The sequence below is a fragment of the Amorphotheca resinae genome (assembly GCF_003019875.1).
Source record: "Amorphotheca resinae ATCC 22711 unplaced genomic scaffold M430scaffold_6, whole genome shotgun sequence".
Lineage (NCBI taxonomy): Eukaryota > Fungi > Ascomycota > Leotiomycetes > Helotiales > Amorphothecaceae > Amorphotheca > Amorphotheca resinae.
The window spans coordinates 60,993-81,251 of record NW_020194476.1 but is presented as its reverse complement, the minus strand read 5'-3'; the positions used below and the strand labels follow the sequence as shown (position 1 = coordinate 81,251).

Below are 20,259 nucleotides of genomic sequence, written 5' to 3'. Positions count from 1 at the left end.
CTACTTAATTATTAGTACTACTGATTTATTCCTCGTTAGTAGTACAATTTTATAGTATCTAAGTGTCAGGAGCCGACTTAGAGTAGTCGCTATTACTATTAACTCTCCTAAGTACGCATTATGCTTGTTCTACAAGCTAAGCGTAGAGGAGAAGGTCGCTATAGTCTTATCGCTTTTAAACGACGTCTAGATCTTAATTGCCCTACCTATTCTAACTACTCTATTCTGTACTAAACTACTAACCGTAATACAGACAGTCGTACATCCGTATTCTAGCTCTGTTACTATCTTGTCTATAACTATTTGTATTTGTCTTTTCTAAGGCGCGAGTATAAATAGATTAATAGTTTTAAGGCTATCTATAGAAACCGCTTTTAAGGCGTCTACTACCTAGTAGAAGGGTAACAGGTAGAATCGTTTAAACTTCTTCCTTATCCGTATAGTAGTACTCTAAAGTAGATTCGTTATAAGAAGGGTGTATATGTCTGTCTAGAACTTAATTACCTGTCTCTAGAACCTGTCCTAGGCGGTAGCGATATAGGCTTCTACCTCTACTACGCTCGTTACTACTGTACTAAAGGTCTTAACGATTACTTGTACCCTAATTCTCTAGACCCTATTAATAGCCTACACTACTCTAAACTTAACTTCGTACATCTAGACGTTAGAAGCGTAGTCTACTACAAGAGCGACAGTAGACGTAAATAGCTACTATACTATAAGTAGCGACAAGCCTCTAAGTCGTTTTAGTTCTATCGCTACTTCTAACCCCTTAGAGGCGGCTCTTATAATGTGTTCCTTATACTTAAGTTTCGTGTCTATAATTACCCTAAGAATCTTAACACTATTCTTAGGTCGAACCTCTTGTCCTTTAATAGTAAATAGCTCTTAGTCGGCCTTGTAATCCTTACGCGTAAAATAAATAATAGCTGTTTTCTCTACTTTAAATGTCGTACCGCTTTGCTTTTCCTAGTCTAGGCCGTTATTAATAACGGCTTTAATGCCTTCCTAGTTACCCTCTACTATTAGCCCTATAATCTACGCCGTAAAATCATTAATAAAGGCTACCGCGCCTCCTTGGCTGTTAATACGCCTTTATACTAAATCTGTATTAAAGAAGAGAAAAAGGATTAGAGAGAGTAGAGAGCCCTATAGTAGGCTAGCCTAAGGAAGGGTTTGTACTTTAGAGTTCTAGCCGTTAATCTAAATTAACGCTATATAGTCTAAGCAGAATACTTTTGTCTATTAGTACAGTTCTCCTAGTATACCTCGTGCTCTTATCCTTTATATTAGTCTCTTCTTACAGACACTATTATACGCCCCTTTTACGTCAAAGCTAATCAGACTTAGGATTCTCCTTCCTCTCTAGGCGGTATAAATCTACTCTTATAAGAAGACGAGCGCTTACTCTACTAACTGTTGTTTACGTATACTAAAATAGTTTGTTAGGAGTAGACTATACGTCTTAATAGCGTATAAGATCCGTTCTATAATAACCGATTCTAGTACTTTACCTAGCGTAACTAAGAGTAAGATTAGTCTCTATACCTTCGCGATAGTATAATCTACCTTACCTAGCTTCTTAAGCAGAATGATCTTAGTATGCCGCTATTAGCTAGGTAGAGAGCCTTCCTTTAGTAAAGCGTAGAACAATACTAGAACATAATGCTTAACAACCGGCCAAATATTCTTCTAGATAGCTACTAGTAGGCTATCCTTTTTAGGTACTTTCTAAGATTTTACTATAAAGAGCTAACGTTCTGTTTCTTTTATTATAATAACAGGCATAGCTATAAGTGTCCTTTATAGTCTTAGTCCTTTATCCTTAATAGTCTCTAGTAGTAAAGGGAAGAATTTAGCTAAGAGTTTATCTGCCTGTTCCTTATAGTCTATTATAGATAACCTGTCTACTTTTGTAAGCTATAAGACCTTTCTAAATACTATATTATCCCTAGACTTAAGGTATTTTACGGCCTTCTAGATGTTATTATTATCTACTAGGAACTCGTCCTAGTGCTTTTTCTTCTGTTGTTAGATAGCGTTATAGTACTACTTTATAGTGCCTTTTACTATTTCTTTAAGCCCCGCTATTTAGTGTCCTACTCTCTGTTCTAATCGTGTACGGTTTCTCTAGTACGTGTAAATGTAACGTAGCTACGTAAGATCTGTCGTCTACTATTACTTCGTATAGAGTAAGGGCTTAGCCTTTAGTATAAGAGAATAGACAGCATCTAACACGGCTAACATAAGGCTGTTAGTCTTCTACTAGACTATGCCTTCTATCCTAGTAGCACCTAGCGTAGTTATAATTCTGGCCTTTATGTTATTCTATAGTACGTTCTTAAGGAGTAGTCGCTCTTAGTATTACGGTATTAGGATCGATATATTAAACGTACTGTTAATCGTACAGTAGTCCGACCTATACTCTATGCCGTATATCCTATACTTAACCGTAGCTTCCCTTAACTCTTCTAAGGCTAGAACAAGGTCGATTGTTGTGTCGTATTTACTACTATACTAAGTTTTAGTACCCTTAAGGAGTAGGCTACTAAGAGAGAACTCGCTTATTAGGTCAATAATCAGGTCTGCTTCTCCTTGCCTCTCTAAAGCTACTTTATCGCCTCCCTAAAGCTAGTCGTACTAGTTAAAATCTCTTATAATCGCTACCTCTACTACTATACTAGCTTTCCGCTTAGCCTTAGAGATAGTATTACAAAGCATACTATATATACTTCTTAAAGCCTGTAGGTCGTACCCTAGTACGTAGACAGATACTACTAGGACTAGCTAGTCTAGAAGTCGTACGATAGCTATAGTTAGATCTAAGGATTCTATTATTACCTACTCTACCTTAACATCCTTATTTATCTAGAGTATACTCTAGATTACCTATCTCCCTTCTCTATTTGTCGTAAGGACTATCTTAGTCTATTTATAGTAGCTTATTAGGGTTATTAAGAGTCGACCTTAGATTATCTGTACTTATAGCTCCTAGATCGCTAGTACTATAGCGTCCTAGATGTCTTTATCGTTTATTAAACTGTTATACACTATACCTTATTTCCTTACATTTAGTTAAAGTATATAGAGTATCCTACTACTAAGATAGGTAGAGTTTCCGGTAGCTTCTACTAAATGCTTTATAGGGCCTGCTACATGTAGCACACTTCGCGATTGTCTTAGTACAGGTACTATAGTAATGCCCCTCCTTCGCGTACTTACTATAGATCTGTGTCTTAGTACATTAATAAGCCTTGTAGTTAGTGATTTCCTAGTAGTTATAACATTGTCTAAGGCGTTCTCGTCGTTTAAAGACCTTTGTATAACCTAATTCTCCTCTAGTAGAAAAGAATCCTTTGTTTAGAAAGCGCTATACGTTAGACCTCTTACTTAGGTATACTACTATAGAGCTATATACTTTAGGGATTTCTTAATTACTTAGCTAGGCTACTTTTGTAACCTAGGTATCGTTCTCCTTACTTAACGCTTTAGCCGCTTTAAGTCAAACATTTCCTACCTTGTCTAACACTACTATACAGTTAACGCTATCTACCCTAATAGGGTAGAGGTCGTCTCGCATTATTCGCGTACCTTTAGCTAGACTTAACTCTAATACGCGCTTTACTTTCGTGTGTTCTGCTTTGTTTCTATAAGCTACTCTAATACGATATAGGTTCCGTAGATCTTTTGTTACTACCTAGTAGCGCTATAATAATCTATCTAGCTTAGCCCGGATCCTGCTCTCTACTACTGTCTGTATCGCGCTAGCGGATATTTAATCCCTAGCTTCTTGTTCTACTCTTAAGGTATTAATAATACAGTAGAGCGTACTAGTAAGTATAGACAGGGTAGTATACATAGAAGAGAGTGCCTAAACATTACTTAGCTAACTAGTTAGAGGAGTGCGTGTAACATCAGTATAGGACAGACTAGGGCTACTCTGTCCTAAGCTTAGAGACGCTATAGCTTTAGCTATCTCTTACTTAGTCTAGTATAGCTTATCCTTAACCGCTTAGAACTTATCCTTAACCCGACCTAGCTTAGCCTTTATCGCTTTATTGTGTACTTCTTGTTTTGTCTATATATTAAGGAGGATTTTAAGAATACTAGTCTGTTCGTTTATCTGCTGTTAAAGCGTCTGTAGCATCGCCTCGTCCCCGCCTGTCTTATCGTTCTACGTGCTACTAATTGTCGTAATTTAAGAAGCACCTGTTAGGCGCTTCTTAGGGGACGCGCGCACAGTGTCGCTCGAGGTCGGATTCTCGTTATTCTGTCTCGCCTTCGTACTTAGTTTACGTAGTCGTTGTTGTCGGCGACTACTGCTCTCTTCTCCCTCGGACGCGACCACGATCGCGTCTTCAGCTTTAACTTCCATTTCAGGGGTCTCGGGACGCGCCGCCGTCCGGTTCGCTAGCGTCGCGTCGCTGTTTTCACCTAAATCCAACGACGACAAAGCCACAAAGGATTCTCAAGGTATTCACCGCTCTGTACAGTCGCTTCTACTGTAGATACCCTATTATGGTACAGTCGCTTGCACGGCTGGGTGCATCGCCAGCTGTACAGTCGCTTGCAAAACCGGCTTCACCTTTACTACAGGCAGAAAAGTTCTACTGCGCCACACTTAACAGGGATTTATTTGCATATGCCTAATCATATTAGGTCTAGTGTAAATTGTAAGGGGCGGATGGAGGAAGTTTGTGCGATACATGTTCTAGGCTAACTTAATCTGGCAACATATTTTCAGAAAAATAAAGTCCCACATCAACTATAAATGAGTGATAAGCCACTACCTCGAGCTATCACCAAAGCTATTCCAATTTTGACTATACGTGATGGTAGAAGAGGGATATTCAAGACCGTTCGCTCGATTTAGACAGCTTTACCTGAAAGAGGAGTATCTTGGTGATGAAAGTCATCCCTTCTAAATAACCTCCCTTAAGCTAAATGTTGCATCAGCGTGATTAGTGGCGCCGCGACTCCAATAATATATGCACTGACAGTGAAAGCAGCCCCGATATCATGGCCCATAACAGTCCACAGGATTCCCCAGATGGTGCTCACGAGCACACATACCATGTACGCGATGACTGTCTTCGTTTTACACACCCCTTCTTCCAGATCTAGGCCCCAACCAGGTACTATTGCTTTATCCCCACATGCCAGCTTCTCCCTACGTTTCTTTGGGAGGCGGTCCAGGCAAGCTAGCACATCTTCAGCGCAGCCCGGGTTGTTGAAAAAGTGCATTAGCCTATTCTCGCCGACCGGTGGAATCAGGTCAACTGGAACAGGAGCATAACAGTAGTCTGGATTTTCAGGTGGCGGTATATCATTCTTGAGACGTACATCGACAGACTGGCTTTTTCTATACATTTCAAACTTAACAAACTTAATGCCGGTTAAAGTTCGAAGAGAAATGAAAGAGAGCTATTTGTTGCAATTTGATTGGTAGTTTTTGTTGAGAGCACGAAAAAACATTTCGTCTGATTTGAGATCATAAACAGGAAGCTGTAAGAGCTTTTTGTCGTAGGTGCTAACGTTATGGCAGATTAGCAGAAACAATGTTTCGGCTAGCGGTAATGGAGTTGCTAGTTGCCGTCCATTTGTCGTCAGTGGTAGGTGTTGTATTGGGAGTCTCTGCTCTTCTCTAGCAAAAGCACGAAGCACCCTCGCGAAGATATTCGAGATTAGACAAACCACGGCGGTGACATATGTAGGGCTATGCCTGCTATGAGAGGCTTCTCCGGCTCTAGACTTTTGGGTCAACGACTGTTCTAGTCGCTTTGCCGCGCCACGCTGCAGTTCAATGTAGTCATCGTACAAATATTGCCCACATTTCTGTACCTAACATCAACATATATTTCCCAGGAATGGGGAATACTCACGCATTTCCATCTCACACGAGTCTTGCCTTCGTGTACTCGCGGCTCCCAGAATTCTCGAAATTGCGTCACAAATCTCGTTGTATGCCAACAAGAAAGCCGTTCATACACCATTTTGCAATTATTAAGCACGGGAGGATTAATATTTTGGGTTAATTTAGTATTGGGCAGGTCTCGACAGTCCATCACGTTCGGCTCAAAACACGTAGAACCAGGGGTGCCTAATTTTTCTAGGTTGGTAGGAGACTCCTGAGTGCATAGTTCTTGCTTTTCGAGATCTGCCTTATCATCGGTTTTATTGACCAGCTTGGGATTTCCTACTTGGGAATTAGATACTATATAAATTCTCATGTTTTTAATTTGGGGGGGAGAACCTTCATCGTCAATTTTCGCTCCATTGATAGAGTGAATGAACAAAGTAAGTCTGTGCCGAAGCTTAACGAAGGCTTGCGATGCGATAATAAAATCCTTTGATTGTTGTAGGTCAGTATCACCCTCATAATCTGGCCCAAAGTCATCGTCACTTTCGTCAAAGTCGATATTGACCGCTTCATGAAATATCTCGAACTTCGGTGTGACATCCACTTGTGATTTTCGCCAAGGCCAGATAGAATTCCGAATGGCATGAGCCGAATTTCTTGCTTGATATCGCACAACGTGCGCGACGCTCCTCTGCTGGAAATTCTCCGCCTCCCTTCGCAGTTCAATCGAAAACCTTTGCAATATGCGACAGAAGTTCCGTTTGAACTTGTCTGCTGTGATATGCTTCAGCGCTTCTTGAAAAAGCCATGAGAGGTGATTGTCGCTAAGAAACAATTCAACCAACATTTCTCCAGCGCCGGCTGGGCTAAGAACAGATGATTTTGACGATCCACTGGCGATTGAGAAGACACTATCGGTTAACGATGCCACTGATGAAGCCCTGCTATGCTCACTCAATCCGCCATCCCTCGAGATATCCTCGGCGAGCTGCTTTATGGAAGCATCGGACATCAACCCAAACGTCGTTGACCCTTGGCCAGCAGTGACGTTCTTGATCGAAATCAAATCTCCACTTGTTACAGCAATCACTTGATGACCTTGCTCAGCCACGGCGATATTTGCAAAGATATGGCCCGGGGTTTCGTGTACTTGTGTGCTGATCTCTGCACAGAAACTGATGCACTGTTGGGTACTGTCTCTCTCGTTCTGTATCTCCGCTATGGTTTTATCGGAGACTGCCAAGTCTTGTGAAGGAAGGGCGTGCAGCTTGTCATCAAGCTCTTGGAGATGTTTTTCTAATTCGACAGTCGTATTGGTGATCTTATTTCTCCATTCAGCGACAGCTTTTTGGGTGACAGCTGATGTGCGCCTACATGATGACTTAGTCCCGACCTGAAGTCTCTTGCGTCAAACTTACATATTTACACTGCCAACTGCAATCATAATAGTAGACTTGAATCTTGCCAGTTGATTTTTGAATGCCCTCATATCGTTTTCCGTATATCGTAGCTTGATCCAATCCCTAATTTTAAATTCACCGGGCCGTGGCATGCATCTAACAATGACTGCTTCAAATTCCTTGCAGGCATTGCCGCACCGGAGGAGAGGAAGTCGTAGCATTAGAAGGTCGTTGCCTGTATCGATAGCCAATTTCTGCAGTACTTCTAAGACTGTATTTAAGTCTTCGAGCTCTTCCTTAAGCTCGCGCACAGTCTCATTGTCTACAAGACTTGTAACGACCTGGTAGAGTGAACTGCTGGATTGGAAAGCAGAGACTGCCAATGCCGGGATATCCGAAGAAGTGCTTATTGGATATGCCATTTTGAAGATTAATGTACGGATTAATAATGGTTTAAAGAATTATATGATGCACCTCAAAAAGGCTGATAGAGAGCAATGGATAAATTAACAAGACAGAGGGCAAGGTTATGGATATTAAACGACTTTGATTGCTCTTATTATAGAGTAGCATCGGTCAGTAAGGTGGTAAGGAGCTGGTGTTTTTGCACTTTGCGCGCGGTTATCTCCTATCCTATAACAATAGTTGCAGATGGTGACCGACTTTGGTTATTCTAATTATAGGGGAAAATCGGATTGGTGCCATGTGGTGGGTGGCAATAGTTGGCACTGTCTCATTTTTGCGCGCGGCTAGCCTCCAAACAACATTGGATATGACTAATACGGACCACGAAGCAGGCCCTTGTCTAACCGTTAACGAGACTACCGTAGTGACACGATTTGCACTTGACCTTATACTCCGTATGATTAGAAGATATGCAGCTATCCCTGGTCAATGTGGCGCAGTGGAAATCGTTGCCTCTAGTAAAGGTGAAGCCGGTTTTGCAAACAACTGTATAAGGAATCGAAAAAATGTCAAGGTTAAAAGACAGTTCTTATTCTCGCACCAGACAATTGCTTAGTAATAAATGCACTCGGTGTTAAACCAAACAATGGAAAGCGTCGGGACTGAGGCATCACTCGGTCTCGGGTAGCCGAAGACAATCCAAAGGTCGCAACGGGTCATGTAATCTTAGTTCTTTTCTTTCTTCTCGTGTGGATGTACATCCTTTTCCGCAGAGAAAAGGGAGTTGAGTTTGCACGCATACTGAGAAAAGGACGAAGTACCTCAAAGTCAAGTCAAGCCAAACAATCGGCTCAGGACAGCCATATCGAAGAGGTGGTATGCTGGGGCCGTCGCGTACGATTGCTTGTGTGCTAAAGTACTCGCACTGAAAGTAAAAAACTTTCTCTCGTACTTGATGGGAGCAAATCCGAGTAAAATCATTAGCTCCAAGCAATCCGTCCATTCTGTTCAATTGTTGACTAGGTCAGATTTGAAGGACAGTAGAGGGTTTAGATTTCCAGATAGAGCTTTTCACATTTCAACTTGGTGGTCCGACGTCTTTACGAGCCGGTGAGGGAACTCTAATCTGTAGTGAGCATTAAACGCTATCAGTTCTGTCGTGTGATACTAGTCAACAATTGAACAGAATGGACGGATTGCATGAAGCTGAGAGGAACCATAAGATTTATCCTGAAGGTGTGTGCCCTATATGTTGAGGCATATAAATGCTGACGACGTCTGCTTGCAGTCGCTGACGGTCCATTCGAAAGCTCACGCGACTGGTTATCCTATGTTTCCGAGCACCATGAACAGATTATCCGTGGCATCCCCGGGACTCAGCAGAGCAAGGAACTTGAGAGCCTTCACCGTTTTCGAGAAATCACTCCGCGCTTTATATCTAGCCTGGGCGACGGCGATTTCAGACTCTTCTGCGATGATTTTGCTGCTGGGAATATACTCGTGGATAAGGATTACAACGTTGTCTGTCTAGGAGACTGGGAATTCACCTATTCCGCACCGTCCGAATATCAATGTTGCCTATCCTCCTGGCTTATTCTATCCAAACCACATACATGGGAACAAGATGACTACAGACTCTACTGTAAGCAGTTGGAGCTGTTCCTTCAGGTCCTAAGAGAGGAGGACAGCAAGCGAATAGATACAGGCATCATTATTGATTCAGCATCACGCCTGTCGGATGTGATAAGGCAAGGGCAGTCGGATGGAACGTTCTGGTTTGTCTCGTGTGCTAAATCTGGCTTATTTTTCGACAAGCTATGGGACCGCTTTCAGAGATTTGACCCTGTTAATTTTGGATCCCAAGGCATAGAGTTGAAGCAGAACGGCGCACAATGTGAAGATCCGAGGTTAACGGTGTGAATATTACTGCAGTTTGAAGGAAGATGAAGACCCGATTCCAGGAGGATACTGTCACTCTCAGTATATTTAGCATGCTAGAGCCACAGTCTCTCTCCGCCTGTCTTTCGCTTCCCCCTGCCCCATCTGGTGATCATTCTTGCCTCAGCTCTCGTTGCCCAAAAGCATCGATCTGATGCCTTGGCCACCGGGTTCCCATTGTTCGCTCATCCTTGCGGCGGCTAGAGGGCGCTGCTCGTCATGTAGATGGGTTGGGCTATAATCGTTATCATCGCCATGTGCCTGGTGGAGCGTACAATCGTTGTGGAGTATCTCGAATTTGTTGAGAAAAGATGGTAGGACTACTTCTGCTCCATGGATGTGAAAACGGTCGTCCTCACTCCACAGAACTGTACCTGGCCACGACTGATGCGAAGATTCAATAGCTGAGACTACTCAGCTTGGTTTAGGAAGTTAAGCTTACTTCGTTTCATGTTAATCCATATCGAATCAACAAGTAGAAAAATAACATATGGTTAAATATTCTTAAAGGACTGTCATTTATCTCAGAGCACTATTCGACTTACAAAGCAATCTTGACACCATGCTCCGCTGTGATTTCCAATTGATTCCGTAGGCAGGTACGAAAACCAATCGCTCGTATCGCAATTCACGCCGGTAAGCGCTTTGACGAACTCCCAGGACCCCGGATACACGCCACTAAGCTCCCAGTCAACCAGGCCGGTAATCTTGGAATAGGCTGAGCACTGGTAGAAGTAGCTTCCAAATGAAAGATCAGTTATTGCTCCCTTCAATACACACATTGGAAAACAAAATACCTCTCAGCTTGTTGAGTCACTGACTGTCATATTAGGATATTACTCCGTCCAGGTCGGCCTCCGGGTCATGTATTTCCCGCAACCTGGATATAAAGGTAGCGTTGTATCTAGACCGAGGTGATGAAATGGGTTTTGCGCCCATGTTGCTTGGAAGGACCCTTCTACCTGCGGAGATGGTGATGTGTACATGTGCGATGCAGTTGCCTTTTGTTTTCTGGGGAGCCCGTCACGTAATCAGGCGTTGACGCGTCGCATGGCACGTGATGGTACTTCAAAGTCGAGTCAAGCCAAGTAACTAGGGTGACCTGCGGCCCCCCCCCCCCGTTCGAGATTAAAAACCTTGCTTTAGTTTATTTAAGAGTATACATCTTAGAGGATTTAAGGGTATTTAAGTCGATTTGAGGTATATACATTTAAAAGGATTAATTTAAAGGGATTAGGTATATTATTTAGTAGATTCAGGTGTATCTAAGAAAGAGCATGCTGGTATAAACCCCATGGATTGATAACTAGGTCTCTAGGCATCACCGGGAGGGCCCACGACGTCGAAGATTTCGCATGTTTCCCTTGGTATCCTGGACACCGAGCTTATATTGAAGGAGCCCATCCATGTACTTTGGGAGTGGTTGGCGTAGAACGCTAAGGGGTTGAAGAGTTTTCCTACGAGTTATATCCGCAGGAGGCTGTTGGTGTTGTCCTCCCTCCTTTGTTTCAATGGATTGAAAGTTCCCGGTATCCATGGCATCTGTACCGCATCGCTCATCCTTGTTAGCATCTAACTGTGCCAGACAGGCTTTAGCCGATAGCCTGAGCTTTGGTTCCGGCTGGAGCATTGAACGCAGCACGGGAATCTGGGTTTGGCGCTGGCCTTCCTGTGCAAGGTCTTGAACCCCGTACGTATCTGACCAATCTTCCGGCAGTATGGACAACGTCTCAAGCAAAACCAGCCCTAGGGACCATACATCTACCTTACTGTCGTACCCGGGTTGCCGAATTTCGGGTGCCAGATATGCTTCCGTCCCACATCGCGTTACTAAGCGCACCTTCGCACTCGATAACCCAAAATCCGAAAGCTTAGGAATAAATGGGCGATTGATTAGAATATTCTCAGGCTTGGCATCTCTATGGGTGATGTTTTTGTCATGTAGATATCCTAGAGCGCTGAGAATGCTCTTAAGCACGATCAATTTCTCCGGCATGGTAGTGTCGCCAAAGTCCAGGAGATTCCCGTCAGGTATATATTCCATAACTAGGACCAGACCGGGATCATCAAGCACATCTTCGAACTTGATGATGTTTGGCTGCTCTTGGTTAGTTATTCCTACAAAGGGGACATAGGCAAGCGAACTCACGTGGTTGAGACTCCGAAGCATATCAACTTCGTTGCGAGCAGTCTCCTCAAGCTTGTATCGCCTCCTATGATTATGATTGGGTATTTTAAACACCTTCGCTGCGTATACATGGCCGTTACTTCTGTCTTGAGCAATGTACACGGTGCCAAACCCCCCTTGGCCAATTTGCCGCCCAAAGGTGTAGCCGACTCTCGATCGTTTGCCTTTTAGCAGCCGGGGTGTTTGGCTTGGCGTCGCATTGGGTTCGTCGGCAGATAGCCTTGGAGGAGCAGCTTTGACAATATCCTGGCAACCCCGTAGATTGGCCCTATATGCGGCAGTCTGGTCAGGCCCGCGCTGGGGAACTGTGAAATAGAGAGTAACTTCGCCCATTTGGACTTTCGTCTGCTCGCTATCGCTTATCTGCCATGTGCCATGTATTCTCTCCCACTTAAGCCCCGTTGATTGTGAGTGCACCATCGTACCATGTTGAGAAATGTTTTGCAAGACGGGATATCCGGTCTCCCAGTCGAGGCTGATGCGAAATTGAACTGTACTGACTCCCGAGTTTTTGTATTCCGCAAGCCGAAAATCACACGACTGCCCTCTACCAAATGTGCAGTACTCGCTGGCATTAAATGGCGCTTCGTAGAGTCGTAATGAGCACTGGGTAAATGGGAGGCGGCATGACGAGAGGTGTGTCTTCTCGTGACGACCGAGATTGCTGAGGGTAGTCACTGAGTGGGACCACAAAGCGCGTGTTATGAGAAAGCTTGAGGACACTTTCGCAATGAGGTGCCTCTATCAGTAGTATTGTAGTTGAATTATCTTCTGCCATGATGTTGACGATGGAAACAGAGAGCTGGGTAGCGGGCACGCAGAGATACTTAAACCGCAGCACAATGATGGGCTTAGGCATCCGGGAGCCAACCATTTCTTAGTGACAGGGGGGAAGCGATGCACTGAGTGAACCAGGTTGGGCGGCTAAATCAACGACGATCCAACATCCATCGTTCTCACCACCCAAACCAAGATGGGTGAAAACCACAGTTTCAAGAACAATCGAACCGCATCATTTTGTTCTTACAATGAGTGCACTGTACCTGAATTGGACCTACATGCTGTATCCGACCTACTTCGCGACAACACACCTGAGTACCCATCTCCGCCCCCGGTGTCCGACCTACATCACTGGAGAGAACTTGCTGCTCTCAACAGTGCCCGGCTGGGTGCCAAGCAGCATATCTATCGCAGACTCATTAAAGATCCCGAGTATTGGAAGATTGAAGCACAGTACCTTTATCACCAAACCGGACGCTTCCAACCTGTGTCTTCGAGCCTACGCAACAGCTCGACTAAATTACGAACGGAGGCCACTTCATCAAATGGTTCGTGCTGGAAAAGGCTCGCTAGGATTAATGGAAACCACCTTCGTGCTTTAGATACCAGGCATCTAGATTGGCATCGTAGATCGATACCGACAGCCAAGTACTGGGAAGTCGAAGCCAAGCACCTAGACTGGGCATTTTGGCACATACGCAGGTCCCGAGCAGTTCACAAAGCGATGAAACAGTCTGAGCAGGTTTACGCGAGACGTGAGGGCGGAACGAAAACTTAACCGATCATACTCAGCGATGTATTTGACTTGGGCGAAACGTGTGTGTTGGATGTCTACGAGATATCATGAGAACAATGAGGAAAAAATCTCTCGCTTCTGAACTTCTCGTCTGGTCTATAAAGGACTGCATTATTGCACAGTTGTGCTCCCGGGTTCTGGCCTGAGGCATGAAACGTGTGCCTTCTGTGGCAAAGGATAAGTGATCAAATGGTATTTGTTGATTGCGCTATTCGAGCCTGTAATTTCAGATCCAATAGAGCTTGTCGAAAAGTCTTTGATGATGCTCGTTCAAGACCAAGAAGTACATGTGTGAATTCCTGATTCTGAAATGTTCTAATAAGGTGCCAGTGTTTTTGCTTGAAGTTAGCTGCTATTACATACTTGTAGAATCTAGTATAATACATGCATCTTCACTCCACAGGATCGTACTTAAGGTAAGTTCTGGGACGTGACCGAGTCCCAACCCGTAATCTTTAAAGTTTTGAGATACTATCCTCCTATGGAGTCCTTCCCCCTGCCACGACCTCAGCCATCTCAAAAGTTGTCTCGGGTCAGCCTCCGTCGTGCAGACTGAGAGAAGTACCTTGACCCGCCAGCTCCCGCAAGTAGATACCTAAACCAACCTTCGTATGAGCAGGACGATGACTGATGTGACTACCTTTGCCTGTCCTGCGTAGGAGGCACTGAGTATAACTGTCTCTACGCATTCATCTCGGTGTGGATGTATTCGAGTGTCCTTTCAGCCTCCCCTATATCGAATGTATTCTCCGTATTTTGGACTCGAACGTCGTAGCAGTGCTTTAGCTACGTCGGTGCATTCTCATTGTTGTCCTCGCTATCGTCGTTATATATCTTGAAAGATGATCCGAGAGGGTCTTTAATATCCTGTGGCGTTTGTGGCAACGATTGGGACGATAAGGAAGGGGTAGAATGTCCTGCCGATCCTCGATCCTGCCACTGGTGTTGGGAAGTCGAAAGACAGCACTGTGTATATAGACCGTGAACCTCCGACATCGTATTAGGTGCTGTGAGAATATCCCGTAGTTTGGAAGACGATCTCGCAGAGCACTTACGCATATATACATGCCTTAAAACCGCAACAACTCACGCAGTTTCTAGAAACTCCTCTACTCTATACAGACCAATTATTTGCTTAGGTCGTCTAGTATAGGAAAGCTGTTGGCACGACCACGTAACAATCTTGTCTTGTACGAAAGGGCCATTCTATGCGGTAGAGACAACAAACGGTATCCGTTTCGTTTAGCGCCGACTATAAAATACGTACAATCAAGTCGCTCGATGCTAGCCGCATGTCCGCGCTCCAAGTCCTTCGCCATTCAAAATCGTTGCCGCCCGTACCCTGCTTAGAGCTTGGCGCGGAATTGTTTCACCTAGCGCAGCAGACAAATGGCATCCGTTTTGTTTACCGCCGACTATACCGTACATATTCGATGCCTACGAGGTATGTCTAGGTCCTTTACTATTCGTCAAAATCGTCGCCGCTTATAGGTAGGGTACGGAATTGTTTTAGGTAGTAAGCGGAACGCTATAGTAGTGCTACTAGCAGATCGTAGGGAGGAACATACAATAAAGATCGACCTGCCCCAACGCTTATCTGGGATAGGGGGGAGGGGGTTGGTTGCTTGGACTTGGTAAAGGAATAAACTTCGAGCTTAAGATTTTGCCCTATGTTCGAAGAGGAGGGAGCCTGGGTCTGTCACTAATCTCTCCGGTTGCAGGGTGTAAGGTATTCTATAACGTGTTATTCGTACAAATTGAATGTTTATATGCAGGCATAAAGCTCCTACGAAGTACTAGCCAGCGCTTTCAAGTGCTTGGCTATTCGGTAAAACCAGTCGTTACCGCTCGTACCTCACTAGCGTCGGTGACGGACAACTGGTGGATATAAGCTCAAGTTCCACGGATTTGACCTGGCCCAGCGCTTGGAGGCACAGATCTCTGCCCCATGTACCGGAATTCCGAAGCATATTTCACTTAAACATGAGTGGTTAACCTTGCCAATACAACCGTTCTCGATAACCTTTGTTTGTTTAAAGACCGAATGAAATGAAGTGGGCGATCGGGATCATCCTGGGAAGCACAAGCTGTCGCGCGCGTAGAGTATCAGATCATTTGCTATATCTATGGCTTTCGCCATTGTATCTAATTTCTCTTGTAGATAAATTTCATCAATTCCCTTAGATTTAATACTTATCCTGTCCCAATAATCATAACTTCAACATGGCAATATCACCAAAGACAACAATTCAAATCTCCATTAGACCAGCAGACTATTACGACATACAGGACTGTGTGAATATGATGTGGGACGATGTTTTAAAAGAAGAGGTGCCCGAGGGCCAATCAGCCGAACAGTTAACACATGGATTATTTTATCAGTTCAGCTCTCGCCGGCTATATGAGATAAAAGAAGGCGATAAGTTGCTCGCTTTTGGCTTAGTACTAATTATAGGAGACAATTACCACCTGTAGGTACAGTATATTACTTTCTATAAGCTCATGCTGATGTTTTCAGGGCATTATTCCAATCGAGTAACCCTGGGCAGGGTTATGGTGGAAGGTTATTCGACAAAATCTATAAAGATGCCCCTGCCTCTATTACTCTTGGAACCCGAAGAGGGTCAAAAGCACTTGGGTTTTATATGCATAAGAAGTCGCCAACCAAAATAGCACGATCCACTGACCCCGAGATAACTCGGGTTCCGATGATATGGTTACTTTTTGCCAAGAAACCAGGTCAAGATTGGCCTGCTATGTTCAAGGATGGGCTGAATAGCTCTATGTCTCAAAGGCTATTATTGCTTCCAATGTTGTTACGGTTCGGACTCTCACCAACTGTGTGTCTCTCCTCTTTCTAGCTATCTATAAATCGAAGGCCAATCAAATGCTACTGCCCCGTAACGAACTGTAATTCCACGGGGTGGCAATGGTTAGTGTATGCATGTTTGAAAGATTGGTATCGCGCTCGGCCACTACTGCGGCTCTTAACCTCGGAATGTGAGTGTGCGTTGGCGTGTCTTGACACCGTGCGACTGTAGAATCCAGATGCTTCCAGCCACACAAGGGAAGGAAGGAATCATGCTGGATAAAAGTTAAACAGATGGGTTTCGTCGCTACCTCACCAAATCCGAGCTTTCGTCCCCCGCGATATTAAAGCTCAGTTACAATACTTTCAGCTCTCTCTCTAGATCGCCTGGTTTACGCAGATCTTCAAATAATGACACCCACTACCATAGCCGAGATCTCACCTAGATCTCTAGGACATCAGCACTCCCCTTACAGCGTCAATCACTAACGTTACGCACCTGTCTTTGTACAACTAGGTTGAGGCACGTTTTGAGACTACTGCATATATTAAGGCACATTCCATAGATGATCGCCAGGATGTATAGCAGTCTAAAGGTAATATAAGCGGGTCTCTACCCATTTACTCTCTACCTTACATCCCTATAGGCCGTGTTCGAGGTAATAAGGCTGTCTCGTCTTAAGCTCCAAGATCCTAGATCAGAGTCTCTGCTAGAACACTTCTAGAGGTAAAAAGAGCCAGAAATGACTGCCATTTAACAAGTCTTAATAATGCGAGTCGCTACACACTCTCGAGGACAACTCAAGGCCACTAACAAAGGCAAATCCTATTTAAGTTCCCTAAACGAATTTAAACGGATAGATTCTTATTAGTTTGTACACTATAGAGCTAATATACTAACTAAAATAATAAAGAGTAAGCCTGATTCCGCTAACTATAGTAGTTCTTTAACCTTTTCGAGCTGTAAAGGGTCATTAGATACATTACCCATAAGAACAAAAGCATCCGAGTCTGCACGACTACAGTCCCGTCATCTAGAACTTCTTAAAAGAGAAGCTGGACAATAGGAGGCCTATAAAGCCACGATAACGCCTATCTTCACAATGCCTGAAGTCAAGTTATATGGTGCTTGAGCTTTTATTATGCTAGAACAATGAAAGCCAATGCTTCGTTATGAGTGGGAAGATTAGTTGACATTGCGGAGCTGATGCTATATTGCGGTAACTCTCTTCTGGGGTAATAAGATTTAATTAAGTATATCAGTTGCTTGTGTTTCGTCTCCGTCATGTAGCCTGTCAAAATAATAACCTTCCAGTCATTTCACTGATTTTCCATTTATCTCGATAATTATTTGCCATCCGTTGAACTCTCTTTGTTAGGATACATAGATATTCGGTAATAGCTAACTATAAGATTATGATGCGATTTATACGTTCGCATTAAACAGGCCTAAAATGTTAACTAGCTCGCATGGCCTACAACAGCTGAAGGACTGCATTGTACAGTCCCGCGTCCACCATGAACGTGGCCATTTATCACAGCTATCCATAAAGAAGATGTCTGCCGGCTGGCATCATCGCACCACAACGGCGATCACTGCAGCTTCTTCAAATCGCCATCTTGTAGAAGATACAATATCTGTTATTTTGCTTAAAACTACACACTCTTTTCTATGATACTGTACTAATAACTGTATGATCGTCCAAATCACATATCTCATTGACTGGTTCGACTTGTTTAGTGTTTATATAGATGCCAGAAATTTAGCCTCTTCTTTAGAAAGATTAATAACTATAACTGCGTAGTTGTCTGAACAATCACATCTACATCTGATTTCTGTCAACCAGCTAATATTATTACCGCCTAGAGACAATTTATATCCCTCATCTTCTTCTTCAAGCCACTGATGTTGAAGGCGGTAGCATTTCAAGGTCTTATCCTCGAAGCTGACTCCTAGATAAATCTCCCACGCGCGATCAAATTGGGTTTCAATCCAGAGTCGTGTTTCTTGTCTCGCATGCTTTTTATCATCATCTATTGCAGTCGATGTTACAGCATGTAACCATATAGTAGGGTTCTCAATCCTAAAAGTATATATTAGTTGTAGCCTTAAGAAATAAGTACTCATAGGTTTTTGAAAGTGCTGAAATCGACGTTCGGTACCTTGGCTTCAAAGTTTGGTTTGATGGCGATGTGACGGGAGTGGAATTTCATTGTTATAACGGTAAGTTGCTGTAGGAAGAGATAGGCGACTGATAAATGAAAATGAGAAGCTAAGAAAGTCGACAGCGTTTGGTAAGATTATTATAGTTGATTAATGGGGATCTAGCGAAGCCGATTTCCATTAGGCCGTAACAGCTCTAGCGTCAATTATTATAATGTACTTGGTACATATAATACGACTAGCGTAACCGTAAATACGACACTATGTATGGGCCAGCCATAACAATCCGGGGGGAGTGGCCGCCGACGATTGTGGGTCCTCCCTCCACCACTGTTCTTAGGGGGTGGCCGCCGACGATACTGGGTCTACAGCCATACGGAGCTGGTGTCTATACCTTCGATTGATGAGCGCCAGCTGAGGGTTCACATGCCGTAGACTTACAGTGATGTGCAGGATAACTAACACGCTTTGATTTTTGTCTAGATACAAAGGCATAACAGAGGAGTCTACTATGCCTGGTATAATCCAAGCGCACGCGCAGGAAAGTTGTATAGTTTAATTCCCTACCTATTGTCTTGAGTGTTCGGAATAAAGGAGGAATTATGTTATGGCAAGAGCATATGGGTAAAGGTTAAGAAAGTTCAGAACAAAAGACGTCTAAAGACACTAAGTACGGTACAAAGTTATCGTCAAATATGACTTGATTATCAATCATTGATGAACTCACTTTGTATAATGGAATAATCTACCTACAGTCCAACATATTTTGAACCTCACTAATTCTGTTTCCGGTCACGATCTCTTTTATTAAGCCTCCGACGCAAAATGCGAAGGGCCTTGTACTGTACTATAGGCCCTTCTCTCTTTACGATCCTATAACTACATTCCTTGCCCTATAACTTCGGACATCAAATGTATAAGGGGTCGAGAACGTAAGAATTCCGTTATTCCTAGAGCCTAGATCGCATACCGTATGGCGAGACGTGCTGCTAGAGAGCTGCTATGCTGTATTACTGTAAAGAGCAGGAATGAGGCGCGCATGAACATAAGGTACCCTCGTTAGTGCGCTGGTAACCGGCTGTACTGTGTAGTCGCAGTTCGTAGTCCACGTTCCACTGACAGAAGACGAGAGCAAAGGGGCAATAGTACCGTCACAGTCACAATGGTCCTGTGCGCACACAGGATTGGGGCCCGTATCGGCCGCCACGATATAGGCGCAGGCCGGCATACCGTTCTCACCCGAAACCAGTACAGTGCTTGTAGTGATGCTTTGCGAGGCAGCTGCTGCCGGGGTACCAGACAAGACAACTGTCAGAGAAAGACGACTAAGGCGAGATTCTGTAGACCTAGCATGGGCAGAAGAGTTCTTTGTAAATATCGTGTCTGCGGTAGGGTTTGGCCTGGGAGCTACCGCATTAGTGAGTATACTTATCGTTGTAGTGACTAGAGGTTCCACTATCGAGCTAACAGGCATACTTTCACATAATTAGTACAATGCTCGATACCGCATAATAGACATACTAGTTCGGATAGTATGTAATCTTGTGATCCCACAGCGCGTAGGACTCAATAGACCGTGAAAGTTTGAGTGAGACTATCACTGGAGAGGACCATAATAACAAGGCGGCCAGTTTCAAAAGCATTGTAGCGTGTTTAGGTATGTCGTGTGGAATGCTTGAGTTCAAAAATCAACTAGAATTGTAGTTGAGTCGAGTCGTATCAAATGCTGTTCAGGAAGCCTTAAAAACAGGTATTCCAACTCAGACTATCAGCTTAACAGGACCCGACGTTCCAGTGACTCCATCCTCCTGGGCCCGGCATAAGCATTGGAGTCCGTCGTCAGAATTTCTTCCAAACCTACTGGAATCTATTCAGGTCCTACAACTAGGCCAGTGTCAGCTTCCTCGTGAATTGGCATC

General features: G+C 43.9%; 6 protein-coding genes across 6 annotated transcripts; 3 read left to right on the top strand and 3 right to left on the bottom strand.

The window, feature by feature from the left end:
- Positions 1-7,022: 7,022 nt before the first annotated feature.
- On the bottom strand, positions 7,023-7,682 carry M430DRAFT_83640 (hypothetical protein; the record flags this gene model as incomplete). Its single annotated transcript, XM_024869614.1, has 2 exons — positions 7,023-7,230; positions 7,279-7,682. Coding segments are annotated over 2 exons (612 nt in total), but the record flags the coding sequence as incomplete, so codon positions are not given.
- Positions 7,683-8,852: 1,170 nt separating this feature from the next.
- Positions 8,853-9,585, top strand: M430DRAFT_42014 (hypothetical protein; the record flags this gene model as incomplete). The annotated part of the gene is made up of 2 exons (XM_024867520.1): positions 8,853-8,901; positions 8,954-9,585. The coding sequence occupies 2 exons, from the start codon at positions 8,853-8,855 to the stop codon at positions 9,583-9,585; spliced, it is 681 nt and encodes a 226-aa protein (XP_024720646.1).
- A 1,723-nt stretch (positions 9,586-11,308) lies between these two features.
- On the bottom strand, positions 11,309-11,935 carry M430DRAFT_82568 (hypothetical protein; the record flags this gene model as incomplete). The annotated part of the gene is made up of 2 exons (XM_024869604.1): positions 11,309-11,701; positions 11,753-11,935. Coding segments are annotated over 2 exons (576 nt in total), but the record flags the coding sequence as incomplete, so codon positions are not given.
- An 813-nt stretch (positions 11,936-12,748) lies between these two features.
- M430DRAFT_34912 (hypothetical protein) lies at positions 12,749-13,584 on the top strand. Its single transcript, XM_024866636.1, has one exon. It carries the CDS (start codon positions 12,765-12,767, stop codon positions 13,347-13,349), a length of 585 nt encoding a protein of 194 aa, XP_024720644.1. The 5' UTR covers positions 12,749-12,764; the 3' UTR covers positions 13,350-13,584.
- A 2,006-nt stretch (positions 13,585-15,590) lies between these two features.
- M430DRAFT_27762 (hypothetical protein) lies at positions 15,591-16,281 on the top strand (the record flags this gene model as incomplete). Its single annotated transcript, XM_024865711.1, has 3 exons — positions 15,591-15,838; positions 15,886-16,207; positions 16,246-16,281. The coding sequence occupies 3 exons, from the start codon at positions 15,591-15,593 to the stop codon at positions 16,279-16,281; spliced, it is 606 nt and encodes a 201-aa protein (XP_024720643.1).
- A 3,059-nt stretch (positions 16,282-19,340) lies between these two features.
- On the bottom strand, positions 19,341-19,983 carry M430DRAFT_18896 (hypothetical protein; the record flags this gene model as incomplete). Its single annotated transcript, XM_024863978.1, has 2 exons — positions 19,341-19,815; positions 19,862-19,983. The coding sequence occupies 2 exons, from the start codon at positions 19,981-19,983 to the stop codon at positions 19,341-19,343; spliced, it is 597 nt and encodes a 198-aa protein (XP_024720642.1).
- Positions 19,984-20,259: the final 276 nt, after the last annotated feature.